The 27,915-nt window shown below is 34.0% G+C and overlaps 2 protein-coding genes across 2 annotated transcripts; both read left to right on the forward strand.

Annotated features, from left to right (window-relative positions):
* The first annotated feature begins 3,095 nt into the window (after positions 1–3,095).
* Positions 3,096–10,994, forward strand: LOC126777213 (facilitated trehalose transporter Tret1-like). The gene is made up of 7 exons (XM_050500194.1): positions 3,096–3,235; positions 6,406–6,635; positions 7,207–7,530; positions 8,746–8,878; positions 9,153–9,376; positions 9,823–10,017; positions 10,257–10,994. Exons 1-7 carry the CDS (start codon positions 3,169–3,171, stop codon positions 10,497–10,499), a joined length of 1,416 nt encoding a protein of 471 aa, XP_050356151.1. The 5' UTR covers positions 3,096–3,168; the 3' UTR covers positions 10,500–10,994.
* A 178-nt stretch (positions 10,995–11,172) lies between these two features.
* LOC126777170 (glycosylphosphatidylinositol anchor attachment 1 protein) lies at positions 11,173–27,650 on the forward strand. Its single transcript, XM_050500119.1, has 11 exons — positions 11,173–11,559; positions 12,009–12,128; positions 12,939–13,098; positions 19,526–19,816; positions 20,695–20,809; positions 21,642–21,732; positions 22,059–22,302; positions 23,714–24,058; positions 24,719–24,992; positions 26,147–26,324; positions 27,482–27,650. Exons 1-11 carry the CDS (start codon positions 11,311–11,313, stop codon positions 27,575–27,577), a joined length of 2,163 nt encoding a protein of 720 aa, XP_050356076.1. The 5' UTR covers positions 11,173–11,310; the 3' UTR covers positions 27,578–27,650.
* Positions 27,651–27,915: the final 265 nt, after the last annotated feature.

A 27,915-nucleotide genomic window follows, 5' to 3' on the forward strand; every position in this document is an offset into this window, starting at 1 on the left:
GTCAGTGTTGCTTCTGTAGAAATTTAGCAATATCTACTCTTAAAGATTATTTAGGTGGATATTTTATGAGCATGACTGTGAGCACGATATCAATCATAGCACTGAGGTCTCTGATTACTGAGAACGCTTGGATAACTGATGGAGCTGCTGGTTGTACATAAAATCTTAAAGATATTTGTGGGGTCCCAAGGAGCCGCAAAGTTCCCAGCTCGTAGCCCTCTTCACCCAGGATCTCACCACCTTCTTCTACCTGTCTCGAGGGTGCTGCTATTACCAAGCCGCTGTCTCCAGTTTTTCTTAGGTTTAGGTAGGATAGGGTGTCGTTTTAACTGTGTCTATCGATAATTATAAGTAGCATTTCTAAATTAAATTAAGGGATTTCAATCAGAAAATTTTAATATAAATAAAGTGAAACTGCATTTAACAATTAAATGGGAGGACATGAAACTAGGAAATACATGGTATCACATTAATAAATATTGAATAGTATTATGGTGAATACACACAATAAATGTTAACTATTTGCTTATGAGGAACAGCTACTATGTTATACATTATATATTAATCGTATTTAATCCCTTTGTATTTCAGCCCAATGATAGAACATGTGTATCTTTATCGGAGGTTGTGGGTTTGTTTAATTGGAAATTCCGAATATCAGGACACAGCTTACGTTGCTTTGTTAAGACTTCATTTGAAAGTCACTCAAATTGTTAAATATTTATTTTTGTAGATGTTACTTATTTCATAAGTTTGGTTTGTTTATTTCTGTTCCACTCAGAAAGTACATATGTTTATATATATTTATGTAAGAGAAGGCAAACGAGCAGGAGGATAACCTGATGGAAAGTGACTATTACCACCCATGGACACTGCAACACTCCAGCGTTTCCAGGTGCGTTGCCGGCCTTTGAGGAATAAGTACGCTCTTTTCTTGAAGGTTTTTATGTCATATCGGTTCAGAAAAGTCGCCGGCGAAAAAAGTGGGGAAAACAATAGCCCAAAGGGTCAAGATAGATTCTGCACCTTATGTCGCTAGACGGCCCTTAAGCCATTGCGCTATTGACGCCTAATTCTATATGAAACTTTCATATTATATATAATGGATGGACATATTACGTTTGATAGTTATCTGTAACCAGTGTAATTATCTTTATCGTTAAAAGAAAGGACAAAATAATGACATACAGTTTAGTTTAATTATTACAAAGTATAAATTCTTATAAAAATAAATAACATGAATTTCAATTGAAAAGAGATATTTAAATAAACGCATGGAAAATACGTAGGGCTTGTTGTAATGTATTTGCATATATATTATTATATAGTAATGTGCTAAGGACTATATAGCCGAATAGAACAAATGGCGAATGTTTATACATGTCTCATTAATAAAAAACAGCACAGGATAAAACTTTATTTTACTTGCAGAAAGTCGGGAGAGGCAGCTAGTAAGAAATAATTGTAATCGTCAAATATACTTACATCATACAAAAAGTATACGTAATTTATTTATATTATATTTACTGATGTAACTTTTGTTTATTTCGTTCTGGTTTTATTCAAAAACTACTGATCCGATTGATACGAATTTTCGCTATGATAGTTTATCGTTCCAGAACTTACACTGGCTATATTGGATAATATATATATATTGAGATATACTTTATGATATGACAGCGTAGCCGAAAAATAAATTGTCGATACGATTGGCCAGAAAAAATTTAACAGATAGAACGAAAGTGTGTTTTCATGATTTTAGTCATGTAGGTCTATAAAATCTTGAATTCAAGTTTAGGAGAGGAACTATTTAACTTTATATGTATTTGGGATAATATTAACTCATTCTTTGTACGAATTTTACCCGTACGAAGTCAGGACGGGCAACTAGTTATGTATATTTACATGACATATAAATATATATCGTAAATTATCTAAGATCAGAATACCGCAAACATTGACGCAATCAACTTAGAGTAAATAAAAATTTATAATTAAAGTATTGTTTAAATAACGTTCATGGGATGTTCAGTGTTGTAACTAAAGTATAATAAAATTAATATTCAACACACTGGCCAATAAAGACTAACCAACTGTTTAGGCAATGTAAGCGCAAAAGTGTAATACATAATAATAAGAATAATCTATTAATTACTTACTTTTCTTAGATCGTATCACGACTTTTTGGTATTGTCGTAAATTTCAAATTTCTTGGTTCAAACACTCGCTCGAGTCGTAATATTTATTAGGTTTTCTGTTAATAACAACAGTAGGCCAGCGTCTTCGAGTTGGCAGTGCTTACACTCGTGCCTCGGAAAACACTCAAAGTTGTATAAACACTCATAATCCCATTGGCTAAATTGTTTCGACCGGAGAGAGATCAGTAAGGTTATTCTTTAGGAACAAACTCGAAATTCACTCAAGAAAACGGTAATGAAATCTCACAAAGTGATATGCGAAATTGACCATAATCATTTAAACATTTGATACACTCATCGAAATAATATAACGCCATAAATAGGTTGTCAACATTTCACGGGTGAGTATGGAAGTGAGTTCTTAAAGAAACGCACTACGGGCGTTACAAATTATTTATTGTTACTTATAACATCGTATGGGGTGGTTGGTGGCAAATTATTGTTATAAGGCCGTAAAATACAAGAAGATAAAGATAATCCCTTTGCACTGTCAGTATCTTTGGGCGTAGGTACAATCCAGCACCAGAACACCATCAGGTAGTCCAATTCGTTTCTTCCTAAAACATACCTTAGATAATGCCTTTGGCTGAAAGAAGGTTACACATAAGACAACTAATACTTGATTGAGATTGAAAAATATCATAAATAAGTATATATTTAATAATAAAACCTTAATAAGATTTCATATTCGTAAAGCTTCCGTAACATATATACAGAATTTCTCAAAAAATATACCAGTGAGTTCTCAGATAAATAATCCACTAGAGCTTTCACAGCTAATTTGAACTACGTTATTTATGTATTATTTTTCATCAACCTATATAATACAAACTCCACATATTTATTATAACTATTGTATATTTACTTATGAATAATACATTTCATTTGAAAATGTCACTTCTGCGGTAGTCCCTGTGTGAGTAAAAGGTTGTTAAAGTTTTTCTTCCTACTGAGTAATTTTTTAAACAAGATGATGAATGACGATAAAAAGTTCAAGAAAGGCCACACGTATCTTCAGTGGATTTTTGCTTTATTGGGTATGTTACGAGATTTTTTTTTCTTGTGATTAAACATTGTGAGTATGGGATGGTATACGAAGGAATTACGTGCTTCCGAAGTTGGCCATAACTCTTTTATTGCCTTAATTTCGACTGTAACTCGATGGCAGCAAAGTAGATACGGACATCTACATAATAGTAATTTTTCAGAAGAGCACTTTAAGTAAAAAATAGTTACCATTTCGACATTTATGTATCAATTAATTTGAAATTTTCTATGATGATTTAAAATAACATTTTTTATTTATTGTAAAACGGGTTTTACTGCTATTGTGTTGTTTTTCTGAAATAATGTAGATGTATTTTTTTACTTTATAAAAGCATCAAAGTAAAAGAAGACATCTGCCTCATATCCGTTTATTCGTTGTAATCAAAATAGAGCTCATTCTAATTAAAATATTTAATAAATTAAAGTAACCACCTCGAGAACTATTTTTTAAGGATATTTAAGGAAATCTAAGAGACATAAAAACAGTATTTAACATTTTTAGACCAAAATTTTGCAGATGTCTTCATTTACTTTGCGTATAAATCTCACATAGCTTCATCTACGTCTCTCAGTTAAACTCATTTAATTTCCTAAACCACACAAATGTTTTGTTTTAATAATAATACATTACTTACTTATTTACTGGTGGTAGGGCTTTGTGCAAGCTCGTCTGGGTAGGTACCACCCACTCATCAGATATTCTACCGCAAAACAGCAATACTTGATATTGTTGTGTTCCGGTTTGAAGGGTGAGTGAGCCAGTGTAATTACAGGCACAAGGGACATAAAATCTTAGTTCCCAAGGTTGGTGGCGCATTGGATATGTAAGCGATGGTTGACATTTCTTACAATGCCAATGTCTAAGAGCGTTGGTGACCACTTACCATCAGGTGGCCCATATGCTCGTCCGCCTTCCTATTCTATATAAAAAAAATATATGCAATAATACTGTTTTATTTATTATTTTATTCATAACAGTTATATATTTGTGTTTATGGACAAAAAAATCAAAACTATTTTTAAGTAAATTATACTTTAGATTAACTATCAAAAAGTACCTTCTCCTCAAAAAGAGGAGAGGAGGCCTTTAGCCCAGCAGTGGGACATTCACAGGCTGTTACGGTATTAACTATCAAAGAAAATCATTTTTTTTATTAATTAATATAAATAAAGTATAATGCTAACATACAGATAAAAAATGAATATCATTGTTTCTAAAAAGTATAATCACCCTGAAATTTACAGAACATCAGGCTATATTACTGAGTTAAGTGTTTTATTGGTAACGAGCTGTGCCCGCAGGTTCCACCCGTGTATAACTTAAAGAAATCACTAAAAGCGGACTTATAGTATTTCAATAATAACAACATTTTTAGTTTATTTTTGGTGGGATATTAGTATTTATTGGTGTTCGCCACATCCAGATCTAGATAGGGCAACATACAATTGGCCATGAGAAAAACTGAATTCCCTTCAATCTATTCCGACATATTTTAATGTCTGTCTCTGTTTATTTATTATGACTACAAACGATACCTTCATAAGAAATTGTATCCTTTTAAAACTAAGAAGCATCTTAAGAGGCATCTTGCGGGCCGGCAAGGCGAAGGCGGCTAGTGCAGAACGTTTTTCCCGTCTGTACTGGCCGTCGTCGCGTTTGGACTCTACTACCACTTACCATCAGGTGGAGTAGAGTCATTTGCCCTCCCGGCGAATATATATTAAAAAAAAACTGAGAGGTAAATTTGTTTTAATAAAATAAGTACTAATGATTAACTATTAAAAAAACGAGTAATTATAATTTTAACAAAACAATGAGAAGAAAATCTACGCAAATAGCGGATTATTTTAGAACTAATTTGATTACCATAAAATAAAAGGTTATAGTAAGTCATCTTAAATGATACACATGATATCGTGGATGCTTTTTTTATCTTTTAAGAAAAACAATTCTGGCATACGTGATTGTTGCTTAACTTTAACCGTTTAGGCAGCGCACGCAACGGAAGCTCTCAAAAAGAATACATTTCCCCCGTTTCTGCAACATTTTTTATTGATGCTTAGCTCCTATTGGTTGTAGCTTGATGTTAAATATAATAATAGCCTTTGATAAAGGATCTATTCAACACAAACATATTTTTTTAATTTGAACCGGTATTTTTTGAGATTAGCGCGTTCAACCAAACAAACTTTTTAGCTATATTTATAATATTAGTAAAGATTAGTTACCGAGTATAAAAAAATCTTATAACTCAATAATTATTATCACTTTCAAACTACTTCTAATGAAAAAAAAGAGATCAAAACGTTAACGATGAGGTGCGAATAAACTAAGTTATTATTTAAATTCTGCGTCGTCAACTGCTGTTGATTCTAATACGCTACTGTGTTTGATATTTTTGTAAAAATCATGGTAGGTATCTTGATAGAAACTTATATTTTAAGATTACATAAATATAGAGTGCTATAAACAATATTATTTTAACAAAAAGTGCGATAAATTAACCGCGTACCCGGGTAACCACGTATGCGCTAGAGTGTGATAAGTGACTGATGTCTTTGCGGTTGAATCATCTGTGGATACTCCGAAGTAAAGGCGGACAAATTCAAATGTCCGTTTCTACTGCGGCGTTTGTTAATATTCGAGTGTAGATGTATGCATTTACGTACCAGATAATTGTAATTACTTAGAAAAATTAAAAAACTTTTATACAGACTTGTAGATAAGGTTTAATATAAGCTCATTTTCGTAAAAAAAGCATTTTCACAAAAATGCAGATGTCCGTATCTACTTTAACAGAATCGGAACAATTGGATCGAATCTTTGTGATTAAATTATTGTTAGTTTAGTTTAGTAGCATTAATTGTTCTCTGTCAAGAGAACTTTTGGGACATGAAGCTCAAACACATACAGATCTGTCTGATTCTATGTTTTTTAATCGCTGTTTCCTATTTATTTTCTATATAAAATGATTAATTTGGCTATAATATTTATAAATGTTATTTTATAAAGCTAAAATATGTTAATTAAATATAGTTACTAGTAACAGTCTAAGACAAAGAGTAAGACGAAATAGGAATATGCGTAGTTCAACACTTGGTCACACAATTTCATGTTTCTTTTAAAAAAATGATTAATCTAGTCATAAATTACTTTCAGCGAACTCTACGCTATTTGTCTATGGCTTGGAGTGTGGCTGGATCTCCCCCACTACGAAGATTCTTCAATCCGATGCTTCTCCAACTGGCTACCCTCTATCTGACAACACCATAGCTTGGATCGCAAGTTCTATGAGCATGTCAGCCATATTTGGAGTGTCAGTTTATTCATATATTGCTGATACATACGGGAGAAAGATTGGGATTATACTCATAACTATGTTAGAAGCGGTAAGTAAAGTGATTACAGATAATTTGACAATTATCGTACAATTAAAAAAGTTTATCCTTTTTCATTTTTGGTTAATGTTTTCTATCTCTTATTTAGGTAAAGGAATAGCATCACATTAACTTCTTCAATAAAAGAAATATGCGTCAAAGATGCTTAACGTTGTGAAAGTTGCGGTTTTAACCCTAATATATTTCTGCTTTAGCTCAAATTCTAGCATAAGCTTTACGCTTGTCATCTTGCAATGTAAAAGCCGCAGGTTAGATCATGTTTCCTTGACTTATAGTCAACCCAACTCATAGCATAAACCTTACAATTGATTAAAGAAGTAAATACCAATATTAGTATTTACTAAAAAAGTCCATTTGATTTTTATCCATTCATCCAAATCCTACAGGTAGCTGAGGTTACGACTATATACTCTACCAACCGACAAAAACTTCCTGCTACTACTACTGCTTTATAATATGTATATACATACAAATACATAAATAACTATAAGCTCATAATAGATGACCCTAATTAAAGTACACCTAAAAACTGAAGAACTTTAAATAACTGTTTGTATTTCAGATATCATGGATAATAAAACTTACTTATACATCGACTACAACGCTTATTATAGCAAGGCTGTTCTCTGGTTTGGCAGCTGGTGGATGCTTCAACACAGTGCCCATGTATGTAAAAGAAATAAGTCAAGACGATTTAAGAGGAACACTAGGGACACTCGTAATGCTAATGCAAACGACTGGAGTACTTGTGATGTACCTCATCGGTGCATATTTGGATTATTACACAGTTGTCATCGTGGCACTGATACTGCCGATTGTTACTTGCATGCTGTTATTCAAAGCTCCTGAGTCGCCTGCGTTTCTGGTGAAGCAAGGGAAAATTGATGTAAGATTAAATATATAAATATATAAATTACCTTTATTTATACCTAATAAAATAATGAAGAGCCGAGATGGCCCTATGGATAGAACGCAGTGAATCTTTGATTATGTTTTTACGTGATTAATTGAATTTACGATGAAGGAAACATCAAGTGACAAATGCAATTCTGTCACTTGTGTACTAAACCACATTGGAGCAGTATGGTGGAATAAGCTCATATCTTCTCCTCAAGAACGGAGGAAGTTTTAGTCCAACTGTGTGGTTTACGGATGGCCCTTTTGTTTTTTTTTTAATAACAGTACAGTACAGTACAGTAACAGCCTGTTAATGTCCCACTGCTGGGCTAAGGCCCCCTCTCCCTTTTGAGGAGAAGTTTTGGAACTTATTCCACCATTCTGCTCCAATGCGGGTTGGTAGAATACACATATGGCATAATTTCTATGAAATTAGCAGGTTTTCTCATGATGTTTTAATTCATTGTCAAGCACGAGATTAATTATAAACACAAATTAAGCACATGAATATTCAGTGGTGCTTGCCCGGGTTTGATCCCACGATCATCGGTTAAGTTTCACGCGTTCTAACCACTGGGCCATCTCAGCTTTTTAATAACACATAAATCTTATCCATATTTGACCGTCTTAAACAAACATTTAAAAATATATATTGCACAAGCAAGTTAGTAGTGGTCTAATATCGCTTGAAAATAAAAATCGATTCACACAACGTTAATTATTTATTTATTTGCCTTCGATAGCAATATATCAATTTATATAACAAAAGGACAATTCAGATACAGTATTTTATTATTTAAATTTTTAAAAAGTACTTATTTATTTATGTACGTTTGCAAGAAATTATTTAATAACTGAAGTAGTCACGTTGTTATTTCATAACTTTTTTATAAAACCTTTGCAATCAAATAAACTAGATTATTTTAATAATATTAAACAGGATAACTTAATCCATACTAACAATATACATGCGAAAGTATTTCTGTCTTTATGTTTTCACGGCTTAATCATTGAGCTAAATTTAATTCAATTTGGTATTAAGCAAGATTGAAAAGACATAGCCTACCTTTTTTAAACTGCCTCCCTCCCCCTAAAACACAAGTAAATTCGTGGTGACTAATAATATAATATATAAAAACAAACGTAAAACCACTTTGATCTCGCCTATAAGTAAATGATCTCTGTTATGATACTATATTTATAGGAAGCAACAAAAACAGTAGCACGTCTCAGAGGCTTAGAGGAAGACGACAAACTTATTCAGAGCATCGTTGAGGGAATGAAGAATGAAGACGCACATTTTAAATCACTCCCCGATATGTCGATCGCATGCATAAGTAAGTATTATAGAGCATTTGTGAATGTTGTCAAACCATACAGCTCAAAAAGTCACTATCTTTATATTAAACATCGAATATTATCGTACTAGTATCTTCATAGAATGTTTACAAAAAAAATTTGTAATGTTATAAAGGTGTGTAGAAATAAATTATTATTATATAAATACTATATTATTGTAAATACTCGTATTATTAGGCAATCGCAAGCAAGTTAACTTAATACGAGGTTTTATTAGTTAACATTTTTCTTGATAAATACCTTTTATTTCAGTTACAGAAAAGACTTGGCGTCGTGGCTTCGTATTAATTATGACGTTATTTTTATTCCACGGATTAAACGGAGCTTACGCTATCGTAACTTATGCATCCACCGTATTAATATCAACTGGAGTCAAATTCGATATAAGTCCAGAAATACAAACGCTAAGTTTTCCAATCGTTATGATAATTGGTGCTCTGACCCTCGCTGCTGTCGTTGAAAGGTGCGGAAGAAAGGTAAAAGATATATAGATAGATTAATAATTATCATTAGATATCACACGTAACACCAAAGCGCTTAAAAAAGTGAATAAACCGTACAGTTAATAATTGATGACAATAGACAATTGACCGATATGTTGAGGACAATAGACAATAGTCAATCTTAATTGAACTTTTGAATACATACCTATTTTTTTTTAAAGTTAATTCTTATTGCTCCGCTACTTTGTCGCACGAAAATTTATATCAATGAGGTTTTAATGTATTTGGTTCTTTCATAACCATTCGATCTGTTCAAGGGTCATACATTAACTGGCTGCCAAATGTCCTGATTGGCTGATTCATTCATTGAAGTATTAGAATTCAAACATCTATATAAATAAGTAAAATTTAAAAATTACAGACAGATTCAAATGGCATATTTTGAAGGAATAAGATTTTTATGAATAATTTAATTTCAGCTTCTCCTTATTGTTTGTTTCCTAATATCAGCGCTATCGATGACTGTGATTGCTATATTAATGATTATCCAAGAGCAAGGAGGTTCCGTACCCAGTTGGCTGCCTGTGGTTGCTATCATACTTTCTGTTTCAATGTATGGCGCTGGTGTATCGCCTCTTCCATATATCATATTAACAGAGATGTTCAGTTTCCAAGTAAGTGTTTAAATATTATCGTCATCATCATTATTAGCATTCAGACTGTATTTGTGAAAGCTCACTAAGCCCTTTCCAAGCAAAATAACACCAATTCTATTAATAAGTTTTCCAAGTATATTAAGTACTAATAGTATTGATAATTATTTATTCATACATATTAATAATGAAAAATTTCTTATTATATTTTATAATTAATTATAATAAAAATATAATTTATTTATAATAATTTTTTTCAGATTCGAGCTAAAGTCGTCGGCACTGTGGTCACTTTTGCATGGTTCCTAACATTTGTATTGGTTACGATTTATGCACCAATGGCAAATACTTTGGGTCAATATGCGCCATTCATATTTTACGCTACGATTAATCTCGCAGGCGCATTTTTTACGATGATATTTATACCGGAAACTAAAGGAAAAAGTGAAGAAGAAATCCTTCAACTATTACGAAGAAGGGTTAAGAACGATGATATTAATTAAGATTGTGTTTACAAATGAATCTCATAGCTTAAAATAAATTATCTTATTATATCGATATTTTAATATTTTGTAAATATTAATATAATAAAAATAAGATAAAATATTTAAATAATTATTTATTTTAGATAATTATAATTGAAAATAAAAACATAGTTACAGTATTATTTGCTTTGGAATTTCAGTCTACTTTAAAAGCCTATGCAAATAAATAAACATCATAATTGCCACCATATTATTATTTTTTAAATATAGCTATTATAATCACTCGGGATGATGACATAAGGCTTCTAACCATAACCCATATAATTATTCAAATCAGTTCAGGCATTTAAAAGGTTATGGTAAAAAAAAGAAACTCACATATGAAGTCACTTATTACATGAGTAGTAAAAGCACCGTAAAGTCATTTCATTTTTTATACTGTCGTATAATTAGGATAAAAAAATTTAGGATACATAGATAAATAAGTTACCAAAAATACATTATACATTTTAACATCGATGGTTTTATTACATATTTATATTATATATTTATGTTAACATATCACACGAGCCTGTTTGGTGTTACGTCAATTTTTACTAAATTATACTAAACCTTATTCCTTTAGGCATTCATTTTCAAACGAACCAAACAAATGTCACGCAGTAACATTTGACAACGTTAAAAGTCAAACCCACCTTTAAGTTTCAATTTGTATTATTTTACAAATACAAAGAAGCGGTTCATGTTTGTTAAGCAAACTATAACTAAAAAAAGTATTTAATTGTATTATGAATTAATTTAATCATTTATTAATATATTCTATATAAAGATGGGTCTCTTATCAGACCCAGAATATGGTTCTGTTAAGTGGGTTAGAATTCTTAAGAAGATCCATTCGCCGTTATGTTTCATATTTTACGTAGCTGCAGTAGCTTGGTTCTTTACTCTGGCTCACAGAGAGTTTAATAATGAGACATATTTCTCTGAAAATGCATTATTACCTGGTCTTGTTACCAATGAATTTAATGGAGAGCAATCAGCCAACCAATTCTTTAACGAGCTCCTGCAAGAACTAGAGGTATTGGAAGTGAAGCGTTATAATAATGTAATCTATTAATCATATTTAAGGATAGAACATTAGTATGTCTATGATTGTACAATGACTTGGCAATAAAATTCATATTTATTTAAATATTTAGTTTGTTAATTCTATTTATTTTTCATGTAATAATAATATATAAAAAATATAAAACAATATTAATCATACATAGAGAAGGACATAATGCTATTTTAAATTGTGTACAAAGATAGACTTATTCAAAAATGGACTTCCTTCAGTCAAGTTTATAGTAAATTTAAGAGACTAAGTAACAATAATAAGTTATAATAGTTAATACATTTTCCATTTTCAAATGCATCAATCAATGTCCTTTGTGTCTTTTAAATTATAAGTGACAATGCTGAAGTAATCTGTGACCTGTTGACACTAACAAAGAATTTAATTAAAAAACTTATTTTCAATTTCAGGAGAAATACGAGGACAGTGATGAGATGCCAATACCTTGGCTCGTCGGTAAAATGTCACAAATGCATCTGGAAGTGTATACTCATAATTTCACATTGAAATATCCACTCGGCCAAGGACAGGTAATAAGTAAAATTTAATCAGAAAAGTCACTATAGAAATTATATATATATAGAAAAAAAAAAACTATTGGAATATAAGGTATAATAGAGATATCGCTAACAGAAGCACCTTGACATGATTGTCTATCAGTCGAAAATAACATATATAAGTACATACAAACAATTAATTTGAGATTAAAATTTTATTTTAAGGTGTACCTTAATACTATTAATGTAAAACATAAAACTAACTTGAAGCATTGTTACAACATGAACACACTGTGATTATGAAACATGTTATGGTAAAATTACCTGCGATGACACATTTCATGGTGGTTTATTTTATTATCAATATCTATTAAGTACTAAGTTGACTCTAAAATTACTTATGAATCTTCATATTACAATAATGTATTGAATATAAAGCCATAAGTAGATTTAACTTAGAAGAACTGACAAGAAACATAGTCCTTACTTTTGAACATTCCTTATCGGCTATTTAGTCATTGATTTATCTCTTTCTGACATTATTGATTTGACATTCGAAAAAAGAAAACACAGCATTTTTTTACTAAACACTTAGCGAGTGTTTAGAAAAAAATGCAATGGCAATGTTTATAAATAATCTGTTAGTCTACTCTTCCATCAAAATTAAATTACATAATTGAAATTGGTATGTTAATTATATAGAACAAAATTTATATATTTATACAAACTTACGTTTTGATAAAATATTCTTTATGAAGTGACAATTAAAAAGTCAACTGCAATAATAATAATACATGTAAATTATACCTTTATCATTGTATAGAAAAAAATGTTTCATTTTAGGTATTTAAAGGCACAAACGTGTATGGCATACTCCGTGCACCTCGAACATCGTCTTTAGAAGCTCTAGTTGTAACAGCTCCATATCGATCCCTGTCCAATCATCAGAAGGGTACTGCAGCGGGGATTGCTCTTATGCTGGCTTTTGCACAGTTTGCGCGACGTGAGTGTCTACTGATCTTTCTTAACAAATATTTTTTTTTATGTTAGGCCTTAATGAATCTTATTCTACCAGTGCAAAGACCGTTTTGGCAGCCAGTGCTGCTCTAAAAATAAATCTGTTTGTTTTTATAAATATCAAGCATTTGCATATTTTAAATATAAATGTCAAAATAAAGATTCATATATTATAAAAATTATAAGTGTCAAATATGAATTAGTTAAAAAATATCTGTGTAATATTTGTGTAAGGGCATTTTTTTAAAAGTTTGTATGATGTTAAAAAATTGTATTTTTTTTTAAACATATATTTTATGTAATAATATGAAAACTAATTAAGTCAGTGATGTCTAAATGTAACTGTAGTTTTATCAGATATTTTGAATTAAATGCGCCCAACACTGATATTTTCTTCCCTTGAGTTACATAGTATTTTGCCTTGATTTTAGGGTAGAATAAAAATATAATATTCAAAACGCAATTATTTATGTAACAAAATAAAGTATTAATCAGAAATCTTCTCCCAATTTTAAATTATAAACACTTATTAAAATCTAATCCACAATTGTACATCCTCTGAGTTACAAAACTACAAAAACAGACTTATATTTCACCATTTTTTGCATTAATTTGAGATCCAAATAATATTATAAACAAATTATAAAACTAATAAAATTACAAAACAACAAATGTAAAAGAAACTATGAGCTTTTTTCATTATTATTTAGAAATATTTAACGGTCAATTGTGTCTTCTTTGGTGGACCGTCACTCAATGGAATGGGGTCACTCAATGAAACAATGAAATGGAAAATGTAAAGAGTCATACATATTCTTAAAAAAGTCTTGAATTTAATTCTAAGCTACCTAACTATAGTTCTATTACTAATTCGGCTATACCTAGTCAGTTGGTTTATAAATGTTGTATAAATAAATAATATCCTCGTTTCTCTACTTTAAAAAACAAATATCATATTTATAATCATCATAGTAGATTTTTAGAGATCCATCTGAATAGCGCCAAGAAGAACAAACAAAGTTTTTACATGCCATGCACTTTCTCATAACTTGAAACGGGCCTTGATTTTTACATATACGGCACTGCAAATTACGGGTAATTATTTTCTGCAGACTTGTTCCCTTTCGAGCTATTTTATTTTGCGTTTGTTTTTCATTTTCTTTTCCTTCCATAGTTTTTCTTATCATACTTGGTTGAATTTCTTTTCTTCCATATTCACTATTATTTGTACTAAAATCTATTACTTCGCTATCATAATCAGGTTTTTCTTTCAAAAAGTTCAGTTCTGTTGTATCTTTTGTAATACTATTTTTGTATTCGTGTTCACTATCATGATAAGTTTTCATAAACGGGTCATAACAATCACACAATCCCCTTTGCTCACCACAGACACAAGAAAGGCATCGATATTGTACTTTAGTTGGGGAAGCAGCAATAATTTGATGTGTAAACATGGTGCCTGTTAGGGGTTTTAGATTATTTGGAATTATTTGTCAGAACTTGCAATATAGAAGCATTTAATGGACATGAAACATTTTAATAATAATTCAAACGCATGTAAACCACTAAGAACGTCATGCCCGTACGCTACTTGTTTGTCTAGTGACCTTTTCACCGTACCTTCAATTTCATCGGCCACTGATTTGCCATGCCCGTTCAGAGAAACACCAAGTCGAATATTTAAGACCCAATTTGAATGTGAATATATTATGTAATAAAAAGTTTTTCTTTTGTCGATACTGTGTACTCGGACCATTAGAATAAAAATGAATTGTAGTAATTCATGGATTGCATTTCTTAGCTAATTTAATAATTGGTAAGAGATGAGCCCATATAGCTGCAAGATCATGTGAGTTATTGTCAGAAATACTGCAGAAGTGTAAATTGTTGTTCAGCAGCACCAAAATGCATAGATTGTACTTCTTCAGCTGATTTGCGACTGTATAATTTTCTGAAAAATCACAAAGTATCAGCGACTCGTGTTGTTTAAGTTCGTTGACGCATGTCCGATATTCATTTTGCTGGTGTTTCCAGTTATAAAAATGTTTTTTGAAAGGCACTAAATTTTCTTCGAATTTTCGGATCAAAGATTCGATTTTCCCTGTTTTTCTCTCCTTTTCCCATTCTTTTAGTTTTTTTTTCAGTCTTTTGCCGTCCACTGCTGGACGAAAGCCTCCCCCATAGAACGCCAACCATCCCGATCTTGGGCAGTCCGCGTCCATCCCGAACCTGCCACCTTTTTTAAATCGTCGGCCCATCTTGTCACAGGGCGTCCTACACTACGTTTGCCTAAGCGTGGTCTCCACTCCAACACGTGTCGGCTCCATCGGCCATCAATGCGCCTGAAGACATGACCAGCCCACTTCCACTTCAGCGAGCTAATTCTAAGCGAGATGTCGGTGACTTTAGTTCTCTGGCGAATGTCCTCATTTCGGATTCTATCTGCCAGAGAAACCCCAAGCATCGCGCGTTCCATTGCTCGCTGAGCAACCCTAAATTGGTGGACCAGTCCTACGGTAAGTAATGACTTACGTTGTCCACGTTTCGGCACCGTAAGTCATTACGGGTAGGACGCACTGATTGAAGACCCTGGTCTTAAGCGACTGTGGGATCGACGATTCAAAAATATGACGTAACCTCCCGAATGCCGCCCAGTCCAAACGTATTCTTCTTTTAGCCTCCTTCTCAAAGTTGTGCCGGCCAAGTTGTATAGTTTGGCCCAGGTAGATATATTCCTGCACAACTTCAAGTGGAGAGCCATTTACGACCACTGGTCTCGGAGATACATGACGGTTTGCCATAATTTTGATGGTATCGAAGGCTTTTTCGTAGTCCACAAACGCTAGGCATAGAGGCTGATTATATTCCTCGGTCTTCTGTATTATTTGCCTTAGTGTGTGAATGTGGTCTACGGTACTGAAGCCTTTTCGAAACCCAGCCTGTTCCACGGGTTGGAAGTCATCGAATTTTCGGGCAAGACGATTCGTGATTACCCTCGAAAACAATTTGTAAACATGGCTTAAAAGTGAAATGGGGCGGTAGTTTTTCAGAAGAGCTTTATCGCCCTTCTTGAAAAACAGCACCACCACACTTCTGCTCCATGTCTTCGGTGTTATACCATTGTGGAGGACGGAATTAAAGATGTTAGCTAGCTCTCTCAGAACTGGTGTGCCTCCTGCTTTGAGAAGCTCTGAGGTAATTCCGTCATCTCCTGGAGCCTTGTTGTTTCCAAGTTGCCCGAGAGCAATCCTAATCTCGCCCAAATCGATGTCGGGAAGATCGTCTGATAGATGGCGTGTTAGTCTGGCTCGTGGGTCATCCGCACTGTGGGACTCAGGTGGAGGTACTCGTGATGAGTATAAATCGCTATAGTATTTTTCGACTTCAGCTAGAATCTCTGGTTTTGAGGTGACGGTTGTGCCTTGCATGGTTCTGAGTTTTGTCAGGTGACAACAGGCGGTATGTGACTTTGCAAGAACCTTTGAGCCCCTATTGAGTGCTATAGCATCTTCAATATTCCGGGTATTCGCTCGTCTTGTGTCACGCCTTATTAGTTTTTTAACCTTCCTGTTAAGTGCCTGACACTCAGATGGCGTCATGTTCTGCTGTTCTCGTCTCCTCGTCATATTGTTCAGAGTTTCGCCTGAGAGCTTCGACTTACGTCCATTGCTCTTTTGTCGAAAGTAATTTTGGCCTACCTCGCGGATGACACGCACCAGACCATTGGTGGCGTCGTCAATGCCCTGCCTGGTTTCCAACATGGCAAATCGGTTCTGTAGTTCCAGCTGGAAGCTTTCGCAACCAGCTTCGACCTGAGGCAGAGTTGGTCTAAGAGTCGACTTCATTAACCGCGATCGTTCTATTTTAGTGTTAATATTCAGGGTGCCTCTTACCAGGCGGTGATCACTTCCAGTGTTTACCCTGTTGATCACGGAGACATCCCTAAATATTTGGCGCTTATTGGATAAAATGAAGTCGATCTCATTCATCGCTATGTTATCGGGGCTTCGCCAGGTCCACTTCCTTTGGGGCTTTTTCTGGAAAAATGAATTCATCAGAAATAATCGCTGAGCCTCGAGGAAGTTTACCAGCATTTGTCCCCGATGATTTCTGCGCCCATAGCCGAATTTTCCTACCCTCGATTCACCATCTTCTTGTACTCCCACTTTGGCATTGAAGTCACCCATAACAATTGTGTAGAAGGTATTGGTACGAGACATAGCTTTCACTATGTCTTCGTACATGGCTTCGACCTCTTTGTCAGTGTATGTAGACGTTGGGGCATACACTTGTATAACCTTCAAGGCATACCTCTCGGTTATCTTTAAGACAAGGTACGCCACCCTCGCCGACACACTGCCAACCTCCACGACATTGCATCTGAGTGACTTGTGGATCAAAAAGCCGACGCCACCTTGGGATGGTTGGTGTCCTTCTCGGAAGTAGAGTAAGTGACCGGCATCTAGTGTCATCGTGTCCTCGCCCTGTCTTCGGACTTCTGATAGACCTACTATATGCCACTTAATACGACTTAACTCTACTTCCAATTCTGTCAGATGTTCGTCCAGCCGCAGAGAGCGTCCATTATACGTGGCCAGAAACAGTCGCCGTTTGTGGTACCCTGCCGTAGCCCGGGGATTCTTAGCACCCCCCATCGCACCGTTACCATGGCCGGTACCGTGGCCAGGAATAGTGTGATTACCGGGAATTGGGGGCCGTGAATTTTTGTCGTCGCTCATAGGGGGGTTTTTGCCTTAGTCACCACGCTTGGCAGGCGGGTTGGTGACCGCAGTGGCTGGAAATCTTTCACTAATAGCGCTGCTGCCCGCTATCAGGATTTGCGTTTTCGGATTCCAGCATTTGTGTGGTTATTCCGCCACGATTTCGGTCGCCAGAGCCTCGTTCGTTGATTAGCAGGATGTACCACGAGCAGGTGAGGTTGACGGTAGAGAGCCTAGGTTGTTATCGGCTCCCCTTAAATCCCTTTTTATTTCTTTTAGTTACAATAGTTTTATCGCTTTCATTTCAGTCTTTTTATATTCGTATTTAGTATTTTCCCACTGCTTATTATCTATTTTTTCCATCTTTTAATTCGTATCCTCATATTTTTGTGCTACATTCCGTACACTGTCCATACATACATTTTTTTGATTTTATATCTCATGTTAAATGAGTAATAATGTCGTCCTGTGTTTTATATTTCAGTAATACCTATATGTATATAGTGTAGCATTTCGATTACTTAAAACTTGTTTTTCTTTCTGTTTACGTTTCTGTTCTCGCCAGTTTTTCCGCTTCTTTTCTTTTTCATCTTCCGTTAGCTCAATTTATTTTCTTACTCTTACTTTTCACATTAGCAGCATGCTTTTTCTTTACCTCTTCATTTCTTTTTGGATCTTGTTTTAATTTCTCCCGCTATTTTTTCATTCTCTCGGCAGCAATAAGTGCCATTTCAATATCTACGGCAAAAATATGTAAGTATGTGTCTTAATAAACATAATTAAGGCTTTATAGTTTCAATTTATTTATAAAAATTCTAATTTCATTTTTTTTAAATAATTTATTTCAATAAGCTCCATTTCCAATTATAAAATATTATAAAAGTCTTAATAAACAAGATAAAGAACATTCGGTAAAAACAAAAAAAAAAGCTACAGAATCTACTGAGTTACGAAAAAGATTCTTCGGTTACAACAATTCTTTTGCAAATTTCTGAGAGCTTTTTATAAAGTTCAATCAAATTACCACATTTAGTATAAACAGATATTTTTACTGTTCTGAAAAAGTACATTTCCTATAGTTATATAATTTACTTACCGAGTAATCAGCGTAAATCAGTGGAAGTCCGTTGCGCACGCAACTAAGACGTGGTATCTTCTTGCGTTATGCGAAACTAATGGAAGTGTACACAAGATGGTGGCTTGTTGAATATTACCGTAGGGTTGCTAGTCTCAAAATATAAACCGAAATCGCAGTAATATTTTGGTATATTTATTGAGTTGAATTTTCCACGTGGGCATTTTTTCAGGTTTAAATTTAATAATTAATTAAAATTTTTGAAATTACAATCAGGAGACAGTTTCCATATTTCTTCAATAAAACTATGAGCTGATGTTAATAAAGCCGACAACTATTGAATAGGACATGGCAAAATATGGGTTCATTAATTACAATTTTATTTTTAATATACAATAAAAAAAAATAGTTTATAATATCAACATAAACAACAATAATTAAACTTTCCAATACATTAACACAATACTCGTATAGAAACTACAATTTCACGTAATCTTTTGTTTTAAACAACCGAAATCGCAATGGTGCAAACTTTAAAAAAATGCCTATAAACATATATATAAATAAACTTTTCTAAAATTACGATGAATTCATACCAAAGTGTTTTTTCTTTACAGCACAAAAATATTGGGCAAAAGACATAATATTCCTAATCACTGAGCATGAACAACTAGGAATGCAGGCTTGGTTAGAAGCATACCACGGCTTACAGAGAGAGTCCGCTAGCTTTTACACATCTCTCGGCAGCTTCTGGCAGCCTGGTACATCTGGATTAGACTTAGGAAAATACTCTAAAGGATTTGAATGGATAACTGATCATAGTAAATGCTTGGACCCTGGTACTTTGAAGGGTCGATCGGGTTCTATACAAGCTGCTATCAATTTAGAATTTCACACTCCAAAATTTAGTAAGTAATAATCCTTAATAGCCTGTTTAACAATTGGAGTGTGCATTTTATAATATAGTGACATAGATTTAACCGTTTCATCAATTATTTTAAGTACTATCAATTTCGGTCTTTTTTCTTTAAATGTATAGGCTAGCGCTTGACTGTTATCACACCTGATGGAGAGTGAGATGCAGTCTAAGATGGACCGCGCTTGCCTAGAAGATGCCTATTCACTCTAGACTTGAAGGTTAGAAGGACCCATATTGTAGGTGGTGGGGAAAACGGAGGTCGGGAGGGTATTCCAGACCTTGGCGGTGCGTATCAGAAACGAGGAAGCAAATCGTTTCGAACGTGTCTTTAATACGTCAACTACGTACGGGTGCAGATCTTTTTGATGCCTCGCAGTTCTTTGGTTCAACTATGGAATGCTTTGCCTGAGTCCGTATTTCCCGATAGGTACAATGTTGGTGTCTTCAAATCCAGAGTAAACAGGTTTCTTATAGGCAAGCGTGCTACATCTTAGACCGTGTCGATGCTTAACATCAGGTTAGTCAACGGTCAAACGCTGGCCTATTAATGGTAAAAAAAAAAAATGTCCTGACATATTATACCACTCACAGCTCTCGTATGTATTCCATTACTCTTCTAATCCGATGGGAGTGCAATCCGACACGAACGGGGAGAGTTCAGGCGCAGGACAAAAGGCTTAAATGGTTTCTAAGGTGTGTAAACTTGGCATGGCCATGATCCGTGTCGAGGGCTATCATCGCAGGGTTTTTGGTAAGCAACAATTATTATAAACCTGTTTACTTAGGGCTGTTACTGAAAATTCCTCTATATAATGTTTAATTTTTTCTATCAGATATATTATATATGATAATGTTAAAATGTTTTAGAATACATTGAAGTTAAAGTGGAAGGCCTTAATGGACAACTACCTAACTTGGATCTCGTGAACTTAGTTCATAAGTTATGCGTGAAGTCAGGAATCCATCATTCATACAAGAACAGGTATTTTTTTTTTTTTAGAATAGGCAGGCGGACGAGCATGTGGGCCACCTGATGGTAAGTGGTCACCAACATCCATAGACATTGGCATGCATATAATCATATAAGGTATTTACAAAAATGAACACCAAATTATACAAATTGATGTAAATTACTCACTGAACTTAAAAAACCAAATATCACAATTGAACACTGTCAATACACAAAACAAGTCGCGCCAATAAATTAATTACTTCATCTTTCTGTCCACAAAATGGCGGTTTGAAATTACCGCGCGTTTTTTTTTACTACGCTATTGGGATAAAGAAATATCATTACTATGCGTATATATATACTGGTGGTAGGGCTTTGTGCAAGCTCGTCTGGGTAGGTACCACCCACTCATCAGATAGTCTACCGCAAAACAGCAATACTTGATATTGTTGTGTTCCGGTTTGAAGGGTGAGTGAGCCAGTGTAATTACAGGCACAAGGGACATAAAATCTTAGTTCCCAAGGTTGGTGGCGCATTGGATATGTAAGCGATGGTTGACATTTCTTACAATGCTAATGTCTAAGAGCGTTGGTGACCACTTACCATCAGGTGGCCCATATGCTCGTCCGCCTTCCTATTCTATAAAAAAAAAAAAAAAATTCGAGAAGGTTTCTGTAAATAACTTCCGTAACGTACCGAATAACCGATTGCCTTGCAAATTACATATTCAGACATTTCATTTACATTGTCCAATATTTATATATATGTTACTAGAATGTTATATATTACGAGTTGTATATAGTTGTGGTGCTTTCTTTTCTAAATATATTATTTTTTAATATACGATTCATGCAATTCACAGTTACTCCTGGATTCGAACCCGTAACAAGATGGACGAATGGGTTAATGGTATATGGACAATGCTTGGAATGGTGTCAGCTCAAGTAGCTGGGGTATGTATTTGGTGATCTTTAATCTGGTATGAGATTTTCATATATGTCGATTTATGAGTTCCTGGTACTTATTAATATTGAAACGTAGTTGACTTGACAAAATTTGATTAAATTTTTAAGAATAAGCAAGGCCAGGTTTTTAAGGAATTACTTATTGTTTTCTAATTATTTATCCAACGAACTAAGCTTGTGTTAGAAGTGGGTACGAGCCCAAAGGGCCTAACTAAATCGCTAAACAGCCTGTAAACAATTATGCTATATAAATAACACTAAATATTTTTCCGCACAAATTCGTGTATTAAAAATTATATTTTATGCGTTTCCAGGTGGCCAACGGTAACCACGGCTTGTTCCATCGCTTCGGAATCGAAGCCGTTACCCTAGAAGGTCGTGACGTTGATGATCCGGCTGGTATGGCACCTCGTGTCCAATCGCTTAGCTATGGAAACTTCTACCGGCTCGGTATCACTTTGGAGAGTATATTGCGTTCCTTGAACAATCTTCTCGAGAGATTCCATCAGAGTTATTTCTTCTACATGCTGGCGGCTACTAACAGGTTCATATCAATCGGTAAGTTCATTCAAGCCTTCGTTTATTTATTGTTTTTCTATTGCTAACATTTATAAAATATAATTAACCTTTGTGTCCAAATTTATATTTTTATTTTTTGATATATCATCGAATAATCACTAAAGACTTTTTTGTTAAATACATTTCATCTTACTGTTCTGCGTGATTTGCCTTTGCAGTTATATATTATAATTACTTAACTTTAAATTCATAAATATTATTTATAATGTACTGATTTGCTGCCATATATGAATTAGTTTTAAGTGGAAACTTGATTGGTTTATGAACAAGTTAATTAACGTAAATTGTATTTAATATTTACTATATATTTCCATATTAAAAAATTAAATAAAAATAAAATAATTGATATAAAAAGTTACTTGCAACAATATTTATTAACATTGAAAATAATTAATAATTAAAACATTTAATTAGTCTTGCCAACAGTTAATTTAATATTATTCAATTAGTGAGTTCAAAGATGATAGCGATTAGGTGATAAAACGATTGCCTCCTGGCTATTTCTTTGTTGTATTGAAAATAGTAAAGATTTACAGAGCAATAAAAAACTTACCGAGTTTCTTTCGCCGGTTCAAGTTTAAGAAAATGTTCAAATATACTTAATTGTAAAATTTAAAATAATCATTAAGGAATGCTTGTGCGCTAAAGGATATTTACATATCAATGACTTTTTAGATGTGAATAAATGATTCACAAGGTGTGCAATCCTCCAGGCCATACATATATATATATAAATATATATATATATATATAAATATATATATATATATATATAAATATATATATATATATATATATATATATATATATATATATATATATATATATATAAATCTATTTTTTATGTATCTTATTTTAATTGTAAAATATGAGATACATAAAAACCCGCTGAGATTCTTTCGCTGTTCTTCTTATAGGTGTTTATTATTTATATATGTAAGGTATTATTTATATATACTTTATATATATTAGGTGTTTATTTCCGAACTGGTGGCAGCTTTATGACAGTCAATGAGTAAGTGTAACGCTTCCATAATAAATAAAGATGCGGACGAGCAAATGATAAGTGGCCACCACCGCCCATAGATATTAGCATAGAAATAAAAGTTAACCATCGCTTACATCGCCAATGTGCCACCAACCTTGGGAACTAAGATGTTATGTCCCTTGCGACTGTAGTTACACTGACTCACACACCCTTCAAACCGGAACACAGCAATACCAAGTACTGCTGTTTTGGGGTAGAATATCTGATGAGTGGGTGGTATCTACCCAGACGAGCTTGCACAAGTAAAAGTATATTTAAAGAAAACGTACCCTATGTTTTCTTTCTGTATCAATAACTGATGATTCTATATTGAATGAATTAATTTGTATATATTTTTTGTAGGTCAATACATGCCGTCTCTATGTCTGCTTTGTGGTGCGATGTTACTCCGAGCTCTATCGCTTTGGGTTACCTTACAAAAAGATGTAGACGATAACACAGATAAAAAAGACTCTAAAGATAAACATGACGCCAAAGATAAAACGACAGATAAAATAGATAAAGACAAGCAAGAAGAAGGAAAAGAAAAAGATAAAAAAATAGATAAAATTAAACTTGAACAGGATGGAAAAGATAAAAAAGATACAGATATTAGTTACAGTATTGTCAATATGGGAGGAAATTATTTATTGGTACATCTCTTCGGGTATGGCGTCATGAATTCGCCGTTACTATTCAGCCAAATAGGTATATTATGATAATAATATTATAAGTTATTTACTGATTTCCACCCGGGGCTCGCGTGTAAGGGGAGGGATTCAGGTGGTGCGTACCCTATTTGCTTTTATGCACCCCTGACAATGGATAAAATGTATGCGAAATTTCATAGTGATTGAATAAAGAAATTGACTTGAAACCATACTAAACAAATTAAAAAAATCACCTTCACTTTTGTAATATAAGATAGGACACGATTTGATGTCATTATAGCTGACTAGCCGTTTGGCCTTTCACGTCGAAGGTCGTGGGTTCGATTCCCACCCAGGACGGACATTTGTGTGCATAAACATGTCTGTTTGTCCTGAGTCTGGGTGTAATTATTTATATAAGTATGTATTTACAAAAGAAAAGTAGTATATGTAGCATATCAGTTGTCTGGTTTCCCTAACACAAGCTCTGCTTAATTTGGGATCAGATGGCCGTGTGTGAATAATGTTCCAGGATATTATTATTATTATAGCGTTCCTCTATAAATTACGTTTGTGAAATGAGAACATTGTAATGACAGCCATTTTTAAGGGAGACTATATACATATTATAGTGAGTTACATAGAAAAGTGATTATTATTTGGACTGTAAAAATATTATTTTGTACATCAAATTAGCTTACCTTATTCCGTTTTTCAGGTGCAACATACTTTGAACAGCCATCAGAAATCTCAGTGTACTACGGCCTTATAGCGACATCTGTCTTACTAATAATCGTTACACCGTTTTTACTCAAACTACGATCGTCTTTGACGTTTGAGGAGTTATCAATTCTTAATATATTATTGTTAATTGAATTATCAACAGCTTGCTTGGCTATTGGAATGCATAATTATCCTCTGGGTCTGTGTATCGCAGCTTTATATACGCCATTGGCTTTGATGGTTGGTGTAGTGGACGATAATCCATGGAGGTGAGTGGTTGGATTTATATTTTTTGTATACGGTGTTATTGTATGATGAGTTGAAATTACACTGGATAACCCAAGCTCAAAATGTACATAACAATATGTATAGTTCCTTTCAGCGGTAGAATAAGTTATGAGTGGGTGGTACCTATCAAGACTTGCCTACCACCAAGTAGTCGACGGATTTCGCTAAAATTTTCCACATAATTGGTGATGGTTATGAATGATAAATAAATAATAATATATGTCAGCATGGAGTACATTACCTAAGTCTTATATATTAAAATTAAATACCAAGAAGTTAAAATTTTTAAATGGTTAATATATACTAATCGGCGTATCAGTAGAGACGTTAGGTTATTTCATCTTATATTTTAATCAAACGTAATTAAAATTTACGCCAATCACGAGATAGCTGTCAGTTTGACGTTTGGCCAGAATGACATAAGAACAAAATGTATGCAATCACTCTCGTCTAAAGTATAATAGTCTAAATCAATGACGGCGCCACATTCTCGCGTCATACTTTAACTGGTGGTAGAGCTTTGTGCAAGCTCGTCTGGGTAGGTACGATCAACTCATCAGATATTGGTATCATATATACTTGGTATTGTTGTGTTCCAGTTTGAAGGGTGAGTGAGGCAGTGTAATTACAGGCACAAGGGACATAACATCCTAGTTCCCAAGGTTGGTGGCGCATTGGTGATGTAAGCGATGGTTAACATTTCTTACAATGCCAATGTCTATGGGCGTTGATTACCTCTTACCATCAAGTGGCCCATATGCTCGTCCGCCTTCCTATTCTATAAAAAAAATATTTTCATCAGTCAGTCATGTCACTTCTAAAGTATATTTGTATGTTATAATGGCAGAAACAGTGTATAGATAAACAAACCCGCTGGAGACTGATTTCTTTGCTATATTATGAAACAAAAAGTTCTTCTATTAATATATATTTATAATACAACACTAAGCCGACTTTAATTTTATTTTCAATATTCCGATGACAACTTGGACATTGAAAACACTATTTTTTCACAAATAAAGAATCTTGCAGATCATTTTAGAACTCGATCAATGACGTCATATCAGTTCAAGGTCGGAGTTGTTTATTTATCATTACTGCTCCCATTGGCATGGACTATGTTTTTTTTCAACAGTTTCTGCCTCGCCCTCAAACGAGTCACCTGTCTAGTCCTCCACCCGTTGTTCGTGGTCTCGCTCGGTCTGATAATGTATTCGCACGTGCTGTTTCCGGAAGAAACGCTCTTGTCTATGATCGGTCGCGGGCGAGACGCTGCGATGCAAGCTGTTATGTTTTCTATTGTAGACTCTATGGTGAGTTATTGCAAATCAAAATATACTTTATTCAAGTAAACTCTTAGAAGCGTTTTTATGTCGTCATTTTATAAGATTGAATTAAATTTAAATCTACCACCGGTTCGGAATGTAGATTCTACGAAGAAGACCCGGCAAGAAACTCTGTTGTTACACTTTTTCAACAATTCCAGCTCCACTCACTCATCACATCATCACGAAACAGCAATACTTAGGATTGTTATTTTCTGGTTTGAAGGGTGAGTGAGTCAATATAACTGCAGGTGTAAGGGACATTACATCTTAGCCCCCAAAGGTTGGTGACGCATTCACGGTGTAAGGAATGGTTAATATTTTTTTTTTTTTTATAGAATAGGAAGGTGGACGAGCATATGGGCCACCTGATGTTAAGTGGTCACCAAACGCCCTTAGACATTGGCATTGTAAGAAATGTCAACCATCGCTTATAGCCAATGCGCCACCAACCTTGGGAACTAAGATTTTATGTCCCTTGTGCCTGTAATTACACTGGCTTACTCACCCTTCAAACCGGAACACAACAATATCAAGTATTGCTGTTTTGCGGTAGAATATCTGATGAGTGGGTGGTACCTACCCAGACGGGCTTGCACAAAGCCCTACCACCAGTATTACAGCTACTACCAACAGTATATTTCTTACAGCGCCAAATTCTAGGGTGCCTTTTCAGCATCAGAAACGCCTTTCTACCAATCGCCTTTCTATTTAATAAAATCTGAATTGGAGGAGCTTAAAATATTTTTAAGAAGAAATGAGGTCTTAACCAAATTTTTGGGATAATTTATTTTTAAATGTAAATACAGTAAAAGCCTGTGAATGTCCCACTGCTGGGCTAAGGCCTCCTCTCCCTTTTGAGGAGAAGGTTTGGAGCTTATTCCACCACGCTGCTCCAATGCGGGTTGGTAGAATACACATGTGGTAGAATTTCAATGAAATTAGACACATGCAGGTTTCCTCATGATGTTTTCCTACACCGTCAAGCACGAGATGAATTATAAACACAAATTAAGCACATGAAAATTCAGTGGTGCTTGCCCGGGTTTTAAACCCACGATCATCGGTTAAGATTCACACGTTCTAACCACTGGGCCATCTCGGCTTTTGTAATGTAAATAAATATTGTATAATTATATTTACAGATTTATGGAAATTGGCTGTTCAATGTTGGAGCGACAGTCATTCTACCGACGTGGTTGCTGTTCTGGCAAATTCTATGTAACCGCGTTACCACATAAGTACAGTGTTCAAATACATTCAGTGTTTACGGTGTTGCCATTCCAAAGACTTAATAAAGTTTTTTTTAATGAATATAGATTTTTATTGATGCGTAATACTTTAAATAGATTTTATTTAATAATCATTGATGATTTAAAAAAATATTTATATAAATTAAATTTGCTATTGAACTAAATTACTTTTACTGGTGGTAGGGCTTTGTGCAAGCTCGTATGGGTAGGGACCACCCACTCATCAGATGTTCTACCGCAAAACAGCAATACACGGTATTGTTGTATTCCGATTTGGGTGAGTGAGCCAGTGTAATTACAGGCACAAGGGACATAATATCTTAGTT

The sequence above is a fragment of the Nymphalis io genome, chromosome 22 (assembly GCF_905147045.1).
Source record: "Nymphalis io chromosome 22, ilAglIoxx1.1, whole genome shotgun sequence".
NCBI classification, from domain to species: domain Eukaryota; kingdom Metazoa; phylum Arthropoda; class Insecta; order Lepidoptera; family Nymphalidae; genus Nymphalis; species Nymphalis io.